This window comes from Pollicipes pollicipes, unplaced genomic scaffold (genome assembly GCF_011947565.3).
Source record: "Pollicipes pollicipes isolate AB1234 unplaced genomic scaffold, Ppol_2.1 Scaffold_4295;HRSCAF=5057_pilon_pilon_pilon, whole genome shotgun sequence".
Lineage (NCBI taxonomy): Eukaryota > Metazoa > Arthropoda > Thecostraca > Pollicipedomorpha > Pollicipedidae > Pollicipes > Pollicipes pollicipes.
The window spans coordinates 32,261,595-32,282,216 of record NW_023596461.1 but is presented as its reverse complement, the minus strand read 5'-3'; the positions used below and the strand labels follow the sequence as shown (position 1 = coordinate 32,282,216).

Below are 20,622 nucleotides of genomic sequence, written 5' to 3'. Positions count from 1 at the left end.
AGCGGCGGCGGCGCGCCGGTGCCGGCGACCCGAAGCCGGTTCCCGTCCGCCACTCCCACTCCCAGTGGCCAAAGGTCACTGAATCGATTGTCGATAATCAGAATCGCGCTGCGCATGGCATGTGGCGTTTGGATCAAGGTTCGCGCCAGGTTTTACGCGACTAGCCACGCTCGGTGTACTATGCTTTCTCCTATGCAATAGCAACATCGCCGATTACCCGGAAAAGTAAATCAGGTGTATGTTCAACCCCGGCCCCGGCGGCAGTGAGGAAGTGCCCGTCCGACCACCTGTGGGTACGGGCGCGGCATAGCAGCTGCCTACCTGCATGCTGACAAATATATTCAGTGATAGCGATGCTTATTAGGTGACGTCATGGGGCGCTGCCGTCATGTATATGCTGCAGCGTGTGTAATGCTTCGGGAGAAGAGCGCCCGCATGCCTCCGTTCGACAGGCGGTACACGTATATGCACTACTCGGGGGTCTCGAGCGTCCGTTCAGTATGTCCATGTCTCGAGCCCAGTAGCGCAGGCAAGGGGGCACAGAGGGTACGTGCTCCTCCCCCCTCCCCTTAGGTTCCGAGGGGTCCGAAGGCCCCTCGGAACCTGCAATTAGGGCCCGATTTGAAGGCCAGAACGGCCCGAAAAGCCAAACGAAGGTCTCATTCAGGGGACCCAGCCCGCAGGGCCGGGCATTCCAGTGTCAGCCAGAGGGTCCTGCGTGCTGATCAGGGTCCCACTGAGTCGATAAGTTCCTGTATTTCGGTCAGGCCCCACCAGTAACACACAGCCGCCTCCGCGGCGGCATGGGCTTGTGGGCCCATTTCCCAAGCAGGGACAAAGACGGAGCTAGCGATTTATATTGCTCGAGGGCCCCACAGCGCCTAACAGGGCCCTGTGTTGCCAAGAGGCACCGAGTCGGCCAAAGGCAGTATTCGAGGAGGCCCGAAGAGCCCAGGGGGCTCATGGCCCCGACAATGAATGGTCCGATTGGAAGGTCTTAGGGCATAAAGAACTGGTCGGATTCTTATTGAGCGGCCCGACCTGTGACGACGGACGCTCAAGTAACGGGCAGAGGGCACTTTGCGCCGACCGGGGACTCCAGAGTCGATATGGGCCTATATGTTGGTTGGGCACTACCATTACCGCACAGTCGGCTCCGTGTCGGTATTGGCCTGAGAGCCCATTCCTAATCAGCTACAAAGCCGGGACCAGTGATTTACACTGGTCGGGCCCTCTGTATCTGCTAGGGGCCCACAGTGTCTATCAGAGGGTCCTGTGTTCGCAAGGGGCCCCACGCCGACCAAAAGCAGTGTTTGATGGGACCCGAAGAGGGGCCCGGCTTATTGGGCCCTCCAACCGTATTCCAACACAGGCCCGTTAAGCCCGACTGGAGTCTATGTGCCAGTTATCTAACCATCTGCGGCAAGCAGGGATGTTGCGTTAATGACGGTTCACGCCTCGATCTGGGGTCAACTGCACGCGTCAGGGAGCGGACTAATGCAATATAATGTAATATTCTGTGATTTTAGGTTGATGACAATTGAACGCATTGTTCTTTAAAGCACCACTTTGCGGTGCTGTAAAGACTAATGCGTTATTGTCATCAATTTAAAAACCGCACAGGTGAAATATACGCCCGGAATGTCTCTAAATGTACAATTTGGTCTCCAAAAGCGTTCAAAGGTACTTCTTTCACATGCGTCACTACTTTCCTCCACCTGTTGGCCACAGCCTAGTGTTAGCTCCGATATCAAGACTTCGTGGTCTAAGGAGACTGCAACGCCTGGCGTCGCGTGTTTTGTTACGAGCTATGCGAGTGCGCATGCTCAAAACTACGCTACATATCGCACCATTAGTCAATTCTGACGGAATGTTGAACATACCCGGACAAACATGGTATGGCCATTTCATATGAATTGTTGACTCATTTTGATCTGCAATCTACATTCGCGGAATCCTTGCTGTCTTTGTAAACCCAGATAAAGTTCTCACAGAATTTCGCGAAATGAAATGCGCCAGCGATTCATTTCATGCAGTCATTTAACGCATGATTTAGCTAGTTTATGTACTGTTAACTTAAGGCAGAATTGATCTCGCGGTAGCGTAAAACCATTATTCCAGATATAGAAGGTGAATATGTGTAACATCTATTATATCAGAAAAATATGCCCTCGATAACAAATGCGTCATATCTGGAGATTTTAGGGGAAGGCCTTTTACTATCAGGGGCCCTTTGTCGACCCGGAAGAGACCCTAGATGAGATTTTCCCTGGAGGAGACCCTAGATGGCAACATCAGGCGCTATAAATATTGCATGGGGTTTTGAACAAACGCTTGTTTCTTGGCTAGACGCTCACAAATTTGCATAGACATTTCAGACGGCCTGATTTGAAGCTGCCCAGGCACGCGTGATGCCACAGAAACAACACATGAATTTCCCACCTTAAAAGCCATATTGTGGTCAAGGTCAAAAACGATATGACATCGAAATACCCGTACCTGGAGCATGCCGGCATGAACCGTCACAAAGGTAGGCGGCAGTACGGTAATAACCACTTGTAGCCATTGGTTGCATGCCTCGATTACAAACCGCGTTTTGTTAGACATATCACACGCATTTGGGCAGTTCTACAAGTTATGCTATAAGTTACAGGTTACAAGTCAGTTCTACAAGTTACTCTGTCCGCTACAATGGTGGCAATCTGGCAATGACTCTGACGTTACAAAAACGTTCTATTACGTAACCAAGCGATGACACATGAAGAGCAAACTTACTTAATACTAAATGTTGTTATTTAAAGCATTCTTTTGCACTTAAAACATACCCGTAGTTCAAGTGGGCTTTTTTCATCATATTGAATGCCTGCCTCAATACCTTCGAATGTGAAACTTCTTTTAGCTCTTTCGCATACAACTAAGAAGTACTTTTTACATAAGTGGGCAAAGTTCCATGACAAGGAAAAAAATTAGACAGCAATAAAGATCGTAAATAATCATTTAGGCAAGGATAGGGACAGAGTTGCAGCACAGAAGCGGGCTCGAAGGGCCCAGAGCCCCACCCCCCCCCCCCCTCCCTCTCCCTTAGGCCGGCAGTTTTCATCTAGTACCGTAGTCTCCTTCGGTTCTCTTATGATGAGTCCTCACTGAGCTCCGTCCCCTCCTCTTCAGAAAATTGTGGCCGAGGTCAGGTCAGGTGTGGCCGAGGTAGAGACACCCCAAAGTTTGCTCATGAGGCCCTTCGATCTAATCTGGAAGTGGCGCCGCCCCTGCATGCCACTGCTCGTTTGCCAACTTTTTGCAGTTCCTCAACAGAGCTCTGTCTTGAACATTGGCGAACTCGTGAGAACTGGCAAACTTATACCTGGTTCTCCCACATTGAAGGAAACACTGCTGACAGGCACTGCAAACGCTGCAAGCACTGCTGACCATCATGAAAGTGTTCGCATGGTACCGCAAAGCACATGTAACCCGAACCCTGAAAGCGTTTTCTCCAACTCTTCAAAGGTTTTTTCCAAACCTTCTAAATGGATGAATTTGGGGGATCAGACCTCACAATAAGCAGTGCTTATTGTGTGAGCCCTAACCCCTGTCATCCGAGCGTGCATTTGCACGTCAACGGCAGACTTATGTGGCGGAAGTTTAACGCGACGCAATACTTGGCACGATTCGTACTGTCCTCTGACGCCAGCCGACTTTTAGCGCGGCCGCTGCCACAGGCCTCAGGCCACACCTGTCAAGGGCAAAAAGCGAGACCCAAAAACCCACCCCGCCACGGGCAGGTGGTTCGGAGGGCGGGCCCACTAACCAGCTGAGCTATTGGGAGGGACTAAGCTTGATCAACTATAAATGAATGCGATCTGTGTTGACACAGTTTTCAAGCGCTCACCCATGCTTCCTCCCAATCAGTATACAGCGGGAACAGGCTTGCATTTTTTATGAGTCAAGATCGAATTATGTTTAAAGGTGAGAGAGCTTGTGCTGAAATAGAAATATGTACGTTGTTTTCACTTCTCAAGTTGTCAGCCTACCATCCACAAAGAACTGGTCATATCTTCACTCCGACCACCTACACAAGCAACAAAAAGGGCAAACGGTCTACACGTTGTTAACTAAATAAAGCTACGGTGCATTTTAAAACTATGTTAACTTGTGCTGTAGCCAGCCTTTGTGTCACTCATTGACAAGGCTATCCTTTAAAGCTTCGGAGGCGGAGTCGACCCAAATAACACCGTTCCCGAATTTGAGAACCATTTTTGTGAGTCAGAATCAGAGTGGACTTAAGTTGCTGCGTTGCTCCGAGCCGGAGCTTGAACTGGGTACACAGCACGGTGGCTCAGAGCCAAAACCGCGGCCAAGTAGACGGGCCACCGCGGAGGAAGGTAGGTCAAGTTTTGGTTCTAAGCAAATCATGAAAGTAGCCGCGGCCAATCGCCAGGACCACATTCAGAAAAAGTGTTCGAAGTCCGGCTTGTTATGGGGAATGGTCTTTACACGTAAAAAGGCTTTTTTCACGCCTTTGCGAGCGTAGGCATAGGCAATGGGGGCAGGGAGAGGAGGTAACAGGTCACCCGCCCCCTCCCTCTTCGCGTCCGACTCCAGCCTCAGATAAGTGGAAATTAAATTTTGAAAAATGCACCATAAAAGCATTTTTGCACTTCCTGATACCATAAAACACAAAAATGTAGCGAAAAAATAAGAGCCTCATGATTCGTACATTGTTTCAGACATTGCGACCATTTCTTGTTTCAGATCCTCTGACAACATAAATTTCAGATCAGGGGCACCGGCTTGAGGGAGCAGAGGGCATAGCCGAACAATGTGAGAACCAACATCCACCATCCTAAAGGAGCTCCTGTTTCACTGCCCTCGGTCGGATCATCAATCATTCCAAAGGGGAAACTAGCCTTATGTGAGAATAGGCGTGACCTGCCGTGACCTTGTCCCCCGCCGTCCGGTCGGCCGGACATTCAGCCCATAACATAATGTATCATTAGCCATACCACTGGTTGAAATAGCACGCATAGACAAAATGGCACGCAGTCATTCCGAAGACTTAACCCACGAAGACATGGCAAGCCGATGCACATCGCGATGCCGCGTTCTCTGGAATATTCGCGCAAAGTTGGGAATCCTCGCATGAACGTAAAGGCTGTTATCAGCCAGTGTGCCTATGAATTAGGTATGTACACGTCATGCAAGGACCCGCCGGCTACCTTGAAGACAATGGCTCCATTTTACCTGCCCTCACCTTTACTTTGACTAGCGCGTGGAAGGACCAGACGATAACCATGTTCATTATACGAGTCATCTGACATATTTCGGCGCGTCTAAGAATGCCTTGCAAGTGCAGGCCGATAATATATAGCAAACGTCCAGTAGGGCGAAGTTGGTTACGTTGTGCCGCGACAGTTTTTCTTATTGTATCCCGCTGAGCAACGCTTTATTACTTTATTACTTTATTGCTACACCCACCCACGACGCGAGCGTGAAGTATTGCAAAATACCTATGCACGTGTAAATATATCCACAATTGAGTTCCCAGGTCGAGAGCGTGGTAAAATCAAAATAAAACTTTAAGCCAAAACCACCTGTTCCTGGATGTTAGGAGCACGCTGAAAAGCAGAAGCGCCTGAAACGAGAAATGCAGAGAAAAGACTAGGTGACCAAGTCAGTTTATTCATACTTCATGTTCTTTCCTAAAATGGTAGCATAACGCCGGTGCACCCATTTTCTCACTTATTTCCAAAATGTGAGAGGAAACACGAACGGCTGGAATCCGCATCTCCTTCGCTATTCAAGCATCTTTCTTTTGTTGCCCAACGAGGCATTTCGGGACCCAAAATCAATGCCCGGTGTCTCGTAATGACGTCAGCAGCGTGTCAGAGCCCTTCTACCACCGTCCAAGCGCTCGCACTGTGTCTGCCGAAAAACGGTGAGAGAACTTCCAGGCGGTCACCAGCTAACTTAACTGTAGCTCCAGTCTATCCCGTTGCGGAGTTCGACGAACGCGCTTGAAAGATCGAACTTGGCTCTTCTGAGAGCTACATGTTACGCGGTTGTAGCAATTTGTGCGCAACAAAGCCCTGCGGGGCTTCCACTACCGGCCTGCATGGCTGCTGGCTGTGCACACAGCCGCGAAGCCAGGCGGGGCTTCCACTACCCGCCTGCATGGCTGCTGGCTGTGCACGCAGTCGCGAAGCCAGGCGAGGCTTCCACTACCGGCCTGCATGGCTGCTGGTTGTTCACTCAGTCGCGAAGCCAGGCGAGCCCCGGCCGGAATCCTCCACGAATGGAACACCGCTCGTGTTGTGTGGCATTGCGCCTCCGCTAGCCAATTTAGGACGTGTCGATGGGAACAAATCATGGTGGGTCGGTGATATTTCCATGTCGGTGCAACGACAGCAATGAATACTGCAGGAACTTCCGAGAAAAACAGCAAGGAACTTGGATTCATACAACAATTCAAGCTTTAGCAGGTGGGACAAATCAAGTTGGTGGATGAAGAACGCCTCACGTCATTCAAGAACCGTTGAAGCATTTTTCGATCTACAGGCTGGCTGTCGCATTGGACGGGAATAGCTGAGACCTGCCATTTTCTACAGCGGCGTTCAGAGATAATCTTATCGGTTGGAGACAAAACAAATATACGTTCAATTTTGCCATTTTTAGGGATTTTGCTGCCTGTTGCATCAGACTTTGCCTGCAAGCACCACATGCGCTGCTCATTCCACAGCCCATAAGCTGGTTCCGATATCTAAGGTTTAGCCCGTCAGACAACATGAAACTGGATCAGATGATCAGATCAGTTTTGTTTCGTCGTGGGTTGTTTTCGCATTTCTGCGGAGTACATGGGCGGTTCGAGGGCAGCTTTAAGGTTTCATGAACGCCACCGTATAACAAATAACAACGTCAGTAATCGTTACCTGAATAATTAACAACACCCGCATAATTCACGAAACGAATAGTTTTGGCCGCCTAAGGCTAGTCTATGGCCTGAATATGCCTTGACCTTAGATAAGGTTCGGCTAACCATTTATTGACCTCAGCTGTTTGGACTTATAAAATGGGGTCTTACTTTTTCGGAATTATTTGATTTCTTTGATGTCGATTTCAGTGGGTCGTTTGTTGTGGGCTTGACATTGAAAGATCTTTGGAACTATCATGGGCGTTGATAATACTCGGTGCGAAATCACTGCATACGTTCAAAACCACCAACTCATGCCAAGCAATGGTTTACATAGTGAAAAGAGCAGTGTGTCGTTAGGGACCGAATTTTCTTACACCTCCGCCGTATTTTCAACGAAGTTAAATTTCCCGGCCAGACGTAGAGGATTTCCAACCCAAACAGTGTACATTTCAGGGGAGTGTGTCATTTTTTCGTATATTTCTTTTATAGTTAGATTCGGCGCGACAGATTTAGTAGGTAATACCAGTCTAAATCCACTGCTTCTCAAGAGCTCAGAACCTCAATTTGAGGTAGCTGCTTCGATTGGAAAAATGACGTTGAACTTCTTGTTTATCAATCTGGAACACTTTTCTTTTTATTTGCTTTGCTTTGCTCAACACGTGGGCTATGTGGTGTTACTATACGTAGCGTCAACATGTTTGTGGTATAAATCGCATGAGAGCTTGAATCAAGGTACGGGTCAAGATAGACCCAGTCTGAGGCTGTTACCTTAATCAGAATTTTAGTTTCAGGTCCTGAGGTTGATAAAAGCACGGTCCGACCTTGAGAATACACCGGAAAGGAAGCATCGCTCCTCGTATATTTATAGACACATAGGTATACATTGCAATGCAGTTCCATTAATAAAATTACATCTTTTGCTAAGAAGCAACTAAAAAGTTCCTAACATCCATGACATGAACATAAGTGACCAGACTTGATTCCCAGCCATCCACTTCAATGCGATGAACGCCATCCATCAACCTAGCATTTTCCACACATTCACCGCACACTATAAAATCCCTATGCGTGCCATATGAGAACTGCTTGACTATGTACACATCCAAATCCTGTCAATCTAAAATCCGACAAATTTGTGTTATGCCTTGCAACCAGGCTGAGCAATGGAGAAACGGGCAAGACTAGTCGTTCGAAGAAACGGAACAACGCACAGGAAAAATGAATGAAAAAAATGTGTTTACGCTTCAAGCACAACTATTGGCACACTTTATTGGAAGTGTGATGCCGTTTTCTACGACAATATGGCAGATGATATCACTGAGAATGAACAACGGGTGCATCGAAAGGTTGCTGTGTGCTTTCCACTTCAATTTTTTTCATAAGTGAAGCGCCCTACTGCGCATGCGTGACTTAGGCGAGCGCGGTATGGGCTGCCTGTAAGGCCTGCAGCAGGCACACCTAGGGACGCGGCGGATCGATATTTCAGACCGCAGGGCACATGGAACATGCCACCACTGACATGCGAGTCGTCAGTAATCTGACGGCACAGGCTATCCTGAGTGGTCATTACGGGATAAATTAGGGATTTCCGTACGCTTTTATTTGACGCGCCCGAGCTTTCCCAACAAAATGTGTGCCTTTTCTTCCTCTTGATGTAAGCAAGAAAGGCCTTGAGCGTCTGGTATTTCGGCACTTTACCCCATGGCACGTTGGAGGTCGATGGCCCTAGGTCGAGGGTTGATAGGCCAGTATAAGAACTCTGAGCTTTTCTGCATGCTGCATGGAAGACGAAACCGATGAATTACGATGAGCTGTTTAATGAGGTGGAGACTCCAAGGCCCACCTTCTGCGAAACAGATGCTCCCGTTTAAATTGCGCACTATCTGATTTGCAAAAAAAGTTCGCATCTGAAAGAGAGTTGGCTGGAGCCTGTGCATAATTTTGCAATGGGGTCTAGGGTGTGACTTAATTTTTTTACTGCAAACAAATTTTAGAGGGTCACGGGCGCATACAGCTTCTTGCACACCGTATGTTAACATCACCGTGCTTACCTTTATTCGCATGCAAATGAATGCTTGTCAAAAACAAAACTGATTGGGGCTGGAAGCGTGTGCCCCGGTGCCCCGCCCCCTATCAAGATTGGGAGCAGGAATGTGAGACCGGTGGCTGATAAGTAAGAAACCAAAGAGGCACCGAAGGATTGGGGATCGAATGGCATCACTATTTTGTCAGCTCGCGGTGCATTTTGGTGCATAATACAAGTGGCAAGGCGCATTTTCGGTATCGCGCCAACGAGCTCGTTCGCGCCACGTCGCCGCAGAGCGACCCCGCGCTGCAACGTCGACTGGTGATAACCATGCAACGCGGCAGTGGAAAACGCTTGGTGACTTCACTCCTCGGTGGCATTCCTTTTTATTTTGCTGGCAGTGGATCAAGGGAACAGCGGAGCCGCGGCTGTGGTCCCATTGTCGATGTCAAGGACACTGCAGTTAACCGTCCCTCACAAGGACCCCTCCAAGTTCTGAGCTCCGCTGCCCGTGCCTCTTGAGCTCGAAATACGGCCAGATCGATGACAGTTCAGTAAAGCAGTCATGAACCCCAAGTTCGCTCACCCCTCCAGCAACAAAGACCCTTTGTTCGTGGCCGGCCGCGGCCGCAGCGACGGAGCGCCTGAGGCGGTGGCCGTCGGCCGGGCGGCGGCCGCGGGGGCAAGGGTCGCGTACTCACCTGGTCGCCGGCGGGGGGACGCGCGGGCACACCTGTTCGCGGCCGCGCTGGCCGGGGGACGGCGCCGCCATGGCGTCCGGCCGGCCGCCTCAATCGATGCCGCGTAGTCGGCCGCCGCCCGCGCAATCTGCCGCTCTCTGCCGCCGGCGGCGGGTGGCAACAGCGCCCGACGGCCGGACCCACCGACGAGGCGGAGGGGGGGGGGGACGTGACGAAAGCAAAAACGACCGCTGCGGCTCGGGTGGCGCCCGCGGCGTCCGGTGGCGGCCCGGGCGTGGCCGCTCGCTGCCGGCCGCTTGCCGGGGTCACCGCGCCGCACGTTCTGATCGATTGCGGGTTGGCCGGTTCGATCAGCGATCGGCAGCCGCAGGGGCTGACAGCGCCGCCGCGCGCGGCAGAAGGCACCGGCGGCCGGCGAGCTGGCGCTCCTGTCACGGGTTCCGTAGGTTGTCGACGGGTGGCCGTGGGTGATGGCGATGGGGCAGGCGACCTTGCCAGCTCAGGCAGGCGACGTCATCGGATGCCGATGACCCAGCGCTGGATCGAACGGTGGGGAGGGTTCGCTGGTATCGCGTGTGCTAAAAGGTCGTATTCGGTTGGAGGCGGGGTGGGGATCTCGAAACGGTGCCACGCGCTCCGCAAACCTGCCGATCAAGTACAGTACTTGCGTCGAGAGGTTGTCGTGCCCATTTCATACGTAGTGCGTTCACAAACGTGCTGAAGGATGCAAACGACCAGTGATTTGAGAGGCAGTAGATTCAAAAAGGTATCGCCAAATGTAAACTTGCCTATGATTGTCTATGCTTACCTAAGCCAGCCCCGATCCGAGTGTTGGTTGGTGACTATCAATCTGCCTCTCCACCTTTCTGCCTCCCCCGCATAGTCAAGACAGCGTCTGCCGAAGCCGCAGCGGTGGCTCCGTTGGTCAGCACGCATGTCTTCAGGTTCACCCACCGGTGGCGGGGTGGGTCCGAGTCGCTCCAAGCGCCTGCCATTCGCCTTCGACTGGGAAGGACTGGGACTAGAGACAGTACCCGTCCAAAAGGTCAGGTGACGCCGGTGGGCGGACCGCACCTTGTCGGCCATCACGGCGCGTCACCTTTCACCGCAGGATTATGCCGTCGGCACGACATGGCATGGTGGGGTGGTCGGCTTACGGCTCACGCAATAAACACCGCTTAGCGTGGGCTCTGATCCCAGAAGTCCGTCCAGTCAAAGCGTGGGGGTAGCTCTCCAACACTAAATACGCCGGCCTCTGCCCGCCCACCAATGTGTCCCGTGCCGGCACTTCACTGCTTCTCATGTTGCAGTCTTTGTCGCTGTTCAGCATCTGTCTCGCTCAGCATCGGTCGGTCCGACTCCTTATGCGTCACCTGCCTCTAGTCGAGGCCCACGCGCGGCGAATCAAAGTGCTCGTGCTTTTTATCTTTCTCTTATCTTTGGGTTCAATCTGCTCTTGGATGCCCACGGCTGGACGCATGGGCATTCAAGCAAGACAGCTGACTGATTAAGCTGCTGCTTGCCAAGCGCTCATGAATCCGTTCGGTGCGCGGCAGGGGGCTCGACTGAAACCGTCTCTGGTGTAAGTGGGTGTAATGTTTATTCAGTATTTTACGAAGCCTTGCGCAGGAATTCTGAACGGTTCAGTCGCGTCCTTAACATCCAAGGCGCAGAGTACGCGCCACGGACGGTACGGGCTGCTACACCCTACTGAGGTATGATGAGCGGATATTCTTAACACTAATGACGGCGAATCGCTAATTGTGGTTGCCGGGACCTTTGATGCATGCTGGTGCGTCGTATCGTCCAAAACTTTTGCACAGGCGACCTGCCAGCTGCTATTTTCTCCGTGCTGTTTCTGCTGCAAGCTCTCACAGTCTTCAGATAACTTTTGGCGTACTTCCCGGGTCTCTTTTTAATATTCATTAAAATTTCCCACCAAGTCTACCTGAGCAGAACTGACAGATAGCCGAGCAGCTAGGTATGAATTTTTATGAGCATGACGTCGAGAAGTCACTGTTGTGGGACAAACTGCATGCGAGGCTTTTTTGTTATGTACACATTTGTTCCTGACATGATTGATCAACACCTCACATTCTCATCAAGGCAAGCTGGTAATTGTTGCATAATTGTTGCATAAATGTAACATTTCTCCTGCTTTCTTCCCTCCCTTCTTTTGCAATTCGTTGGTTCTATTGGAGGAAATTCATTCTTATCTGAACTGTCACGGCCGCTTTCATCCTGTCGCGGGCACTTTGTCACGTGGCTGATTGACATGCTCTGTCCATATCTCTTCTCTGTCGAGTCCATTTCAGGGAACACCATCGACCAGCATACCATTCCGTTGGCATGAGTGAACTCACCGGAACATTTTCGCAGCCTCTCTGTCTCATCCAGGACACTTGTCGCACAGCGATAGAAAAAGCTGACTTAAGGAAACATTAGTATTAAAAATTTAGCTAAGGAGAACCTCGTGGGACCGTTGCCAGTGGAGCAAGGCTACATTCTCATGATAGAACTCAGGCCCGAAAAGTTGAGGGCAAAGGCAGTTCGGCTGCAACGATCTGATAGAAGTCACGTGGTCTAATCACGTGGCTGCGCGGTCACATGGGTGGCGGCGCACAGTGTACAATAGCGAATACATGGATCTTCTTCCTGAAATAGAATGCAGCCTTATGCATGCATTTGAGCTGCAAATAAGTCGGTGTTAAAAATACTTAATACAACAGGCAAAAAACACTATTACGGCTAGATCACTGCTCATGCGGCCCGCTGCCTTTGAAATTATGTGCGTAGGAACGCAGGCAGTTTTCGGAACTTGCTGATATACGTAAGTGCTTAATCAACGCGTGGGGCAATGCTTCTTTACGAACCACTCGACCACCATCAATGAGCAGATCGCGTGTTGTATGTACCCACTGCCCAACCTGTTATCAAATGTTCTGACCATATGTCTTAGTAACGCATTAGAAAAATATTCGTTGTTGTTAGGGAATGTTTCACGTTTAAAGACATGGAAGCAAGTATCAGATATGATGAAACAAGCTTGCTTATAAGTAGTCGTATACTTATCAAATGGAAAGGACTGCTCTAGACAGCACAATTCTCTGTTTAGTAAATGTGCTCCTCAATGCGCCATTGTTTCATTACGTCACCGTACCTTGCACAATATTCATCGAGAACCAATTAGCGACCATTTTATCTGGAAATTGCACTCATGAACACCAGCTATGAACGCCTCAACAGTTCTACTTTTCTTGGCCTTGATCGCCGCGTGGCTTGGGGAAGGCAGGATTCGAATGACGTCATTATGACATCATGAATGCTTAAGTGATTTTAATACTTCCCCGATGTCTTTCCCCATTTTACGGGCGTGTAGATCAGAAACCAGAGAGTTTGGCCTTAAAAGAGGCAGGATTGTGAACAGCACCGAAATGCCGTCAAGGTGGTGATTTAAAAACCCCTTCTAAATATGGAGCACTCCATTTAAGAAATGGCCAACACATATCTTCTGCCATCCCTTCATAGTTCGATACCTGGCACCGCCCCTATCACTTCATATAGGCCCATTTTGCAAACGTGATATGTGCTTCGCTGTGTGATGTGTGCTAGCTTAAAATCGTTTATATGTGTAAGTGGTGCCTGACGCGTGATGCGCGATGTCGGCTTATTTGAAATCGCTTCCACGTATAATTGATGCATGATGTGCGGTGCCTGTTTACTTGAATTCGTTTGCATGCTCACGCATTTTTCGCTTGTTCTAATTCTTAGTTAGATGCGCACGGTGTCGTAGAAGTGACCGGCGATTGCTCCTTGCCTAATCCCCTGAGTGTTGATGTCCCGTAAAAATTGTGGCTCGCTGCTTCAAAAAAGAGAAGGATCATCTGCAGACAATTTTGAATTCACTTCTGCTATTTGTCTCGATAAAGGCAGGTTGCCAAACTATCAACGCATCTATATCTTCATTCTACTGGTTTTTCTCCGAGGAGTAATGCAACTGCCACTGTCTGATCTATGTGAATAATGGCCCTCGCAAACGCACTGAACAACTTTCAGAACTGGAATGTATGACCTCTTCGCTATCCATTAACAACCAGTTCGAAAAAGGACCCTTTCATCTGTCTTTATCCCCAGCCCGTTCGCAAGCTTTGTTTGTTCCGTGCGGTGGAAATGCTGCAGGTCTGATCGCCACGTCGCGCGCGTTCGCCAGCCAGACCTGACTTTGACCTGACCTTCCCCTGACCCCCGTCCCTGCACCCAAGTGTCCGCAGGACAGCTCAGCTGCTCGGTCGCCAGCTCGCCTTTCCGCACAAAAGTTCCCAGGGGCGTAGCCAGAGCCCTGGCAGTGGAGGGGGGGGGGGGGAGAGCACACGGTTGAGAAAGGAACTCCTGGCAGTAAAAGGGCCCCGAAAAATCGCCAGATATCGCCTATTGATTAGCAAAAACATTTTTTTGTTTGATATTGGAAAAAAATAATTATATAACCGGAAAAGAAGTCAAGCTGCCGTGAGATAAATTTTGTCTGGAGGAACTAAATCACCGGCACTCTCCACTTAACAGGGTCCGGTGAACTCTTCCTCAGCCGATAGATTTCAGAAGATTCGTAAACATGTTTATCTGGGTTCTACAGATATATTAGAGACCCCGCGAATGCACATTGTAGATCGAAACAGGTCAACAAATTGTATCAACAAAGCCAAGCCATGTTTGTCTGGAAGTGTTAAGTCATTCAGTCTTTATTCAGTCGGGATTAACTAGCAATACAAGCCATGTAACGTGGCTCTGAACATGCGCACTCGCAAATCTTAGCAATAAAAGCCCAGACGCCAGGCGTTGCAGTCTCCCTAGGCCGCGCGGCGTCAGCCCTACGGTTAGAAGTAAGCTGTAGTCAACGGGTGGACGACAATTACTGTAACGCTTCGTTAAATAACTTTGTTGGTAACAGCGGTCATGCGTTTCCCTTCCGAGAAAAACTCCAGAATTCTTCTGCCCCGGGCCCTCTATTCACAACACGCCTTCTCGGTACACCAACAAGCGCGAACTCTCCCGCAAAACTCGCCGGACGCCCACATCAGCTCGGGCAGCTCTCCAAACCACCACGGCATGTCACGCGTTCGCCTATTGGGCAACACTTTCCCTTTTCGTCTGCTGACTGGTAAAACCAGCTGTTCACAAAACCTAAGGCATAAGTGGTGCACAACAAACTAAATCGCCTACCGTACATCACAAACAGCTGACTTCGTTCTTCATCGAGAATGCACCTCACCTTACCGCTAAGCTTGTTTCTAACATCCCCCCCCCCCCACCTTGAACTAGACGAAGGGTGCGAAAAATAACCTCACTTGGTAGAGTACTGTAACTCTCACTTCCGAGTTCACAATGTCACGGCACATCACAAAAGAGCACAATCATCAAGCTTCCACGAATCAGCACAATCCCCGCGTTAGACGAAATAACCCTGTACCCCAAAACTATTATTGCGTATAGGTCCCTGACTAGCCGTGGTACGGCCTCGGTCGTCGCACCTCACGACCGCGTCTCGTCCACGTCGACCCGGTCGCCACCGGCATCGCCTCTTCCGCGAACTCCGTACCAGGTGGCGTCACCGACATCTCATCATCTGCTCCAGAGGACACCACCGGACAGGGCGACTTCTGTGCTGCCGGCTTCGGTGTCGCCGCTTGCTGGTCTCGTTCCACTCCGCCCAGGTCGTCCATCGGCTTCCCGCCACCATCCGCCTCCTCCAGCGCGTCACTAGACGCTGATGTCTCGTCGACTGTCACGTCTCCGGCCGTCACCGCGACCGGTTCCAGCTTCTCCGTCTGGCTGAGCTCTGCGTCGTCCGCTTCTCGTTCCAGCTGTTCCCCGCTCTCCGGCACTGGATCCTGGACATAAGCAAGTCCATCCAGTTGAATAGCCTCGGTCCCAGCTTCTCTCGGCCGCCGTCGAAGGTCGTCGTTGTCGTCACCTCTGTCTCTCCGGTCGGCTCATCCGCTTCGTTCCCCCCAGCATAGTTCAATCCACTGTCGAACCAGTCAGTTCCAGTTTCATTCTCCACCACGGCCATTTCTCTCTCAGATCTGGGCTTCTCCCCCTTTTTCAGATGTCCGCCGTGTACGAGCCATTGCCTCCGCCCCTTCTTCAGCAGGCAACCCGGCGGTGGAGCCTCCAGCACGAGATAGGGCCCCTCGAACTTTGGCTTCAGTTTTGCGGTCACACCTTTTCCTGCTGTGAAGTTACGACACCACGCTGTGTCGCCTGGCTGAAAGGTTGCCGGTCTTGTCTCGGTGCGAAGACTTTGATTTCGCTGAATCAGGTCCAACGCCTTCTGATGCACGTTTTCAGATGATTTCTCAGCTTCAACAAGAACTGGCGATGGGACTGATTCTTGATGCTGTCCACGTCGAATTCGTCTTCCCGAGCAGTTCACATTGGTCCCCCGTAGACCAGTTCTCCCGGTGAGAATCCTGTCGCACTGTGGCAACCAGAGTTGTAAGCAGAAGTCACCACTGGCAGCCACAGGTCCCAGTCGCGTTGGTTCTCAGTCTCGTAGTGAGTCAGAAGTTCCAGTAACGACCTGTTGATTCGCTCCACTTGCCCGTTGCAGCATGGATGGTAGATTGTCGTTCTCAACTTCTTCCCGCCCAGCAGCTAGCAGACTCCTTTGATGAGGACACTCTCGAAGTTCCGTCCCTGATCAGTCAGCAGAGTCTTCATAACGCCAAACCGGCACATGACTTGTACGACACATCGCGCCACATCTTCTGCAGTCTGTTTCTTCAATGCAAATGTCTCTACCCATTTGTTGAATTGGTCAGTTATGACCAAAACGTATTTGTGACCACGATCGCTTTCCAGTAGTTCTAAGATGTCCGCTGACCAGTATAGAAACGGCTCGCCTTCCACCGGTATGGTTCCTCTTCCCTCCTTGCAGCTTGCATACTTCGGTTTCGTCCTCAGACAAGAAGTGCAGCTTCCGCAGTACCGCCTCACCTCGCGCTGTACGTTGTACCAGAGGAAACCGGCTGTCACACGGTGCAGTGCTCGCCTCACGCCTCCATGTCCTGACATCGGGACGTCATGAGCCAGATGCGGCGCTCTTTGTCTGACACTTGTCGGCAGGATTACTTGCGCTTTCTGATGTCCCCTCGAACTGCGTAAGACCATGCCGTTGTGTAGCCGCAGGCCAGGCAGTCTGGTGTAGAAGTTCAGTTCTGCTTACTGGGTGTCTGCCAACTTGTTCGTCTTCATTGGCTGCTTTTTCAGGTGACGGGTAAGCTGGCACAGCACAGGATCTGTCCGTGTCGCTGTAGCCAGGTCATCGAGATGATTGATGTCCAGCACGTCTTCTGTAGCATAGCCACCCTTCCCGCCTTCCGTGGATGGCTCTTGCGCGTCCACGACTGTTGAGCGGCGCAGCCTCACTTCTGGAGTCACTCTCAAGCCCTCCTCCGGTACAAACTCCGCCGCTGTCGGTCGCAGCTGGTGCTTCCTCGTGTCTGTCTCGAACCTGCGGGACAGCGCGTCCACATGCGGAATCAGCCGACCCGCTACGTGCTCCACGGTGTAGCCGTACTGCTGCAACTGCTCGATCCACCGAAACAGTCGGCCTGAAGGTGACTTCGGGCGGTGCAGGAACTTGATCGCCTCGTGCTCGATCTTCAGTAGGAACGGCTTTCCCACCAGATGGTAGTGAAACTTCGACGTCGCTTTCACCACCGCTCCCAGTTCGCACTCATTGACGCTCCAGTTGCTCTCCGCTGGCGTCCATTTCCCTGAAGCGAAAGCAACCACACCCTTTGACTGGCTCAGCTCTGCTCCCCATCCAAAGTTACTCGCATCGGTTGTCAAAACGAACTTGCCCGCCGGGTCAGGAGGCTTTAGCACCGGGTACCACTGAAGATCCTTCTTCAGTGTCTGGAAGTCGATCTCGCAGTCATCAGTCCACTCGAAGTTCGTCTCCTTCTGCAGCAGGTTGGTCAGATGCACTGACTTGGCAGCGAAGTGTGGGATATACTGTCGGTAGTAGCCTACCAGACCCAGAAACTGACGCACTTCCTTGGTGCTGCTCGGTCTGGTCCTTAGCCGCTTCTACCTTGTCTACTGTGGGACGGATCCCCATCTCGTCAAGTTGGTGCTCCAGGAAGATAGCTTTCGTGACCGCCGCCGGGCACTTGATGGGATGCAGCTTCAACCCTGCTTGGCAGAACCGGTCCAACAGCTGCTTCAGCACCTCCAGATGCTCCGACATCGAGGAGTTGTAGACGAGGACGTCATCCAAGTAGGCCACTGCTGTTTCCCAGTTGAAACCCTCCAGCACATCCTCCATGATCCGTTGAAACATCCCCGGACTCGTTTTAAGCCCAAACGGTTTACGTGTCCACTGTTTGAGTCACATACTCGGTGATGAACGCTGTTACTTCTTAAGATTCCGGAGCGATGGGCACAGCCCAGTAGGCAGATCGCTGGTCGAGTACTGAATAGACCCTGGCTTCCTTCGTGGCTTCCAGGAGGTCTCCGAGCCTTGGCAGGGGTAGGAATCGTGCTTGATGACTGCTGTTCGTGCGAAAGAGTTCGTTAGTAGTCCGGAGAACCATCGACTTGATTCGAAAACAGACGTTAAAAAGGAAGAGTCTCTATTAGCCAAAGAGTTGCAAGGCGAATGTAAGAGAGGGGTTGGAAGGGCAGCGTCGCGCACTCCTAAGTCGTCGTCGTCGTCGTCGTAAACGCTGACGCGGCTCGCGTCGAGCCGCGCAGTCGGAGCCTGAACGTGGGCTGCTCGGCAGGGACCGTGCGTCCCCGCCCGCGTGTCGCCATAAACCCACGTGGCCCACATATGGGCTCCAGATGGTGGGGACCAATCGGCAGAGGGACCGCTCACACCATCGCGGAGACGCCGCCGCCACGCCGGCGGCGACGGCCCGTTTGCTTGCTAACTGCATTCGCCGCTCGGTAGTCGCAGCAGAACCGGACTTTTCCGTCCTTCTTCCCGATAATCACAACAGGTGATGACCAAGGTGACTTTGAATCCTCGATCACTCCTTGCTCTTGCAGCACATTCAGCTTCTCCTTCAGCTGTCCTCGAAGATGCAGTGGCGTGCGATACGCCCGTTGACGGACAGGTGGGGTCCCTGTCGTGGTGATGACCAGCTGATGAGTCCCTTGGTAGTCTCCAATGTCTTCAGCTGACTGGGAGAACACATCCTGATACTCCTCCAGAAGATTCTGGAATGGCTTCTTCCCCTGTTCACTCAAGTAATCCAATAAAGGCAGCTTTGGTCCCTCCAACTCATCTTGACCCGTTCTGGTTTCTTCTGCGATCTTCTCACTTCTCTTCTGTTTCTGATTCAGCTCAGCCACTGACTCATGAACTCCAAGCACTGTGCCTGCTGGGATGATGACATCCTCATCTCCCACATTCAGGATCCTGACTGGAGTCCCTTGATGCTTCAGATGAACAGCAGGTGCAATCTTCCCTCCAAGAACCTCAGCTGGCTCGAACAGCTGTGTCTGCAGATTAACCAGTCTGCTGACCCGGATGAAAGTCTGAGACCGTGCAGCACAGACAACAGGACATCTGATGTAAGCCTCTTGAGACTGGCATGTCTCCGCAGGCTCGCCTCCGACCAGCAGTTCGCCAGTGCCGCAGTTAATGACCACGTCCAGCAACACTTTCCCGTTTCGTCTGCCGACCCGTGAAACCAGCTGTTCACAAAACCTAAGGCATAAGTGGTGCACAACAAACTAAATCGCCCACCGCACATCACAAACAGCTGACTTCGTTCTTCGCCGAGAATGCACCTCACATCACCGCTAAGCTTGGTCCTAACATTATGACGCATCTGAAAAAGCATCTTTGAGCGCTTAGGACATCAAATCGTATATTTGGAATGTAGTCCTGGCGCGTGTTTCACCCGTGCGATTTTTAGATTGATGCTAAGAACGGGTTGGCCTTAACAGCACCGCGAAGTGGGGCTGGAGTCCGGAGGTAGAACTGGAAGAGTAATGGTAGACGCTCCGTGCTGCCGTAACAGTTCATCTGTCTAGAGGACAAACTCAAAGCTGAAAAAAGACACGCCCAGTCTAACCGTTCAACGGTACGAACTAATTTTGAAAGACTTCAGAAACCATTATTTCACGACGGTCGTTCTCGCGCGCACAGCGCCCGCCGTCTGATGTTACTTGCAGTGACGAACGCCGTTCAGTTTTACAGAAACGGAAGCCTAGATCATCGCTGTCCTTGCTGCCAAAAGTTCGAGCGGCAGCCGAAATTTCGGGCGCGCATGCTCAGACCTTTCGATGTAATTTGTCTCACTGCTCGATTCTGCAAAAGAATTAACATCCTCAGGCGAACATGGGATGGCCTTGTACGTTTTGAAGTCATTTCGATCCATTCTGTTCAACGCTTATCAGACCCCATATTTCTTTCTGGACAAGGGTCCCCTTGAGTAGAACACGGGAAGGGGGGGGGGGGGGCACATATTGCTTCCGGCCAGACGCTAAGGGGCCGTTGTGTTCCATCGCAGGGTGTCTTCCAACTGCCATTCTGGCGACACGTGGCGGGATCTCCTGGTCGACCCGGAAGCCTTAAGAGGGATACATCATATCACATTAATCCCCTCCCTGACGTGGGAGGCCTTTTGATCCGTGGATTTGACCTCGTATCGACACAGGAGTCCTCATTAACACAACAAAATCCCTGATCGCCGCAGGTGGCCTGATAATTGAGACGTAGGCCCAAGTTCGGCTTAACAGTCCCATGCTGGAGTTGGGTTTGAGGGCCACTGTTCGGTATTGGGGGCCCTAATTGAAATAGGAACCTCCCGATGCCTCATTGTGAACACTCATCATAAGCTCGCACGTTTCTTGATAATCAGAGGGCCCGACAAACGTACGAGGCCTTCTGTCATTCGGGGTTCCGCCCCTATCCCTGATGAGCAAATATCCTCTGACCTACTCGGGATCACTTGCCGCCATAGGAGCAATGT

The 20,622-nt window shown here is 51.3% G+C and overlaps 1 protein-coding gene across 1 annotated transcript in view; it reads right to left on the bottom strand.

The window, feature by feature from the left end:
• Nucleotides 1–9,722, bottom strand: part of SNF4Agamma (SNF4/AMP-activated protein kinase gamma subunit) — a 223,184-nt gene extending 213,462 nt beyond the window's left edge. Inside the window, exon 1 of the mRNA XM_037219712.1 lies at nucleotides 9,635–9,722. Coding sequence (XP_037075607.1) covers nucleotides 9,635–9,705 — 71 coding nt within the window. The 5' untranslated portion in view covers nucleotides 9,706–9,722. The remainder of the gene's footprint in view (nucleotides 1–9,634) is intronic.
• Between the last annotated feature and the right edge of the window lie 10,900 nt (nucleotides 9,723–20,622).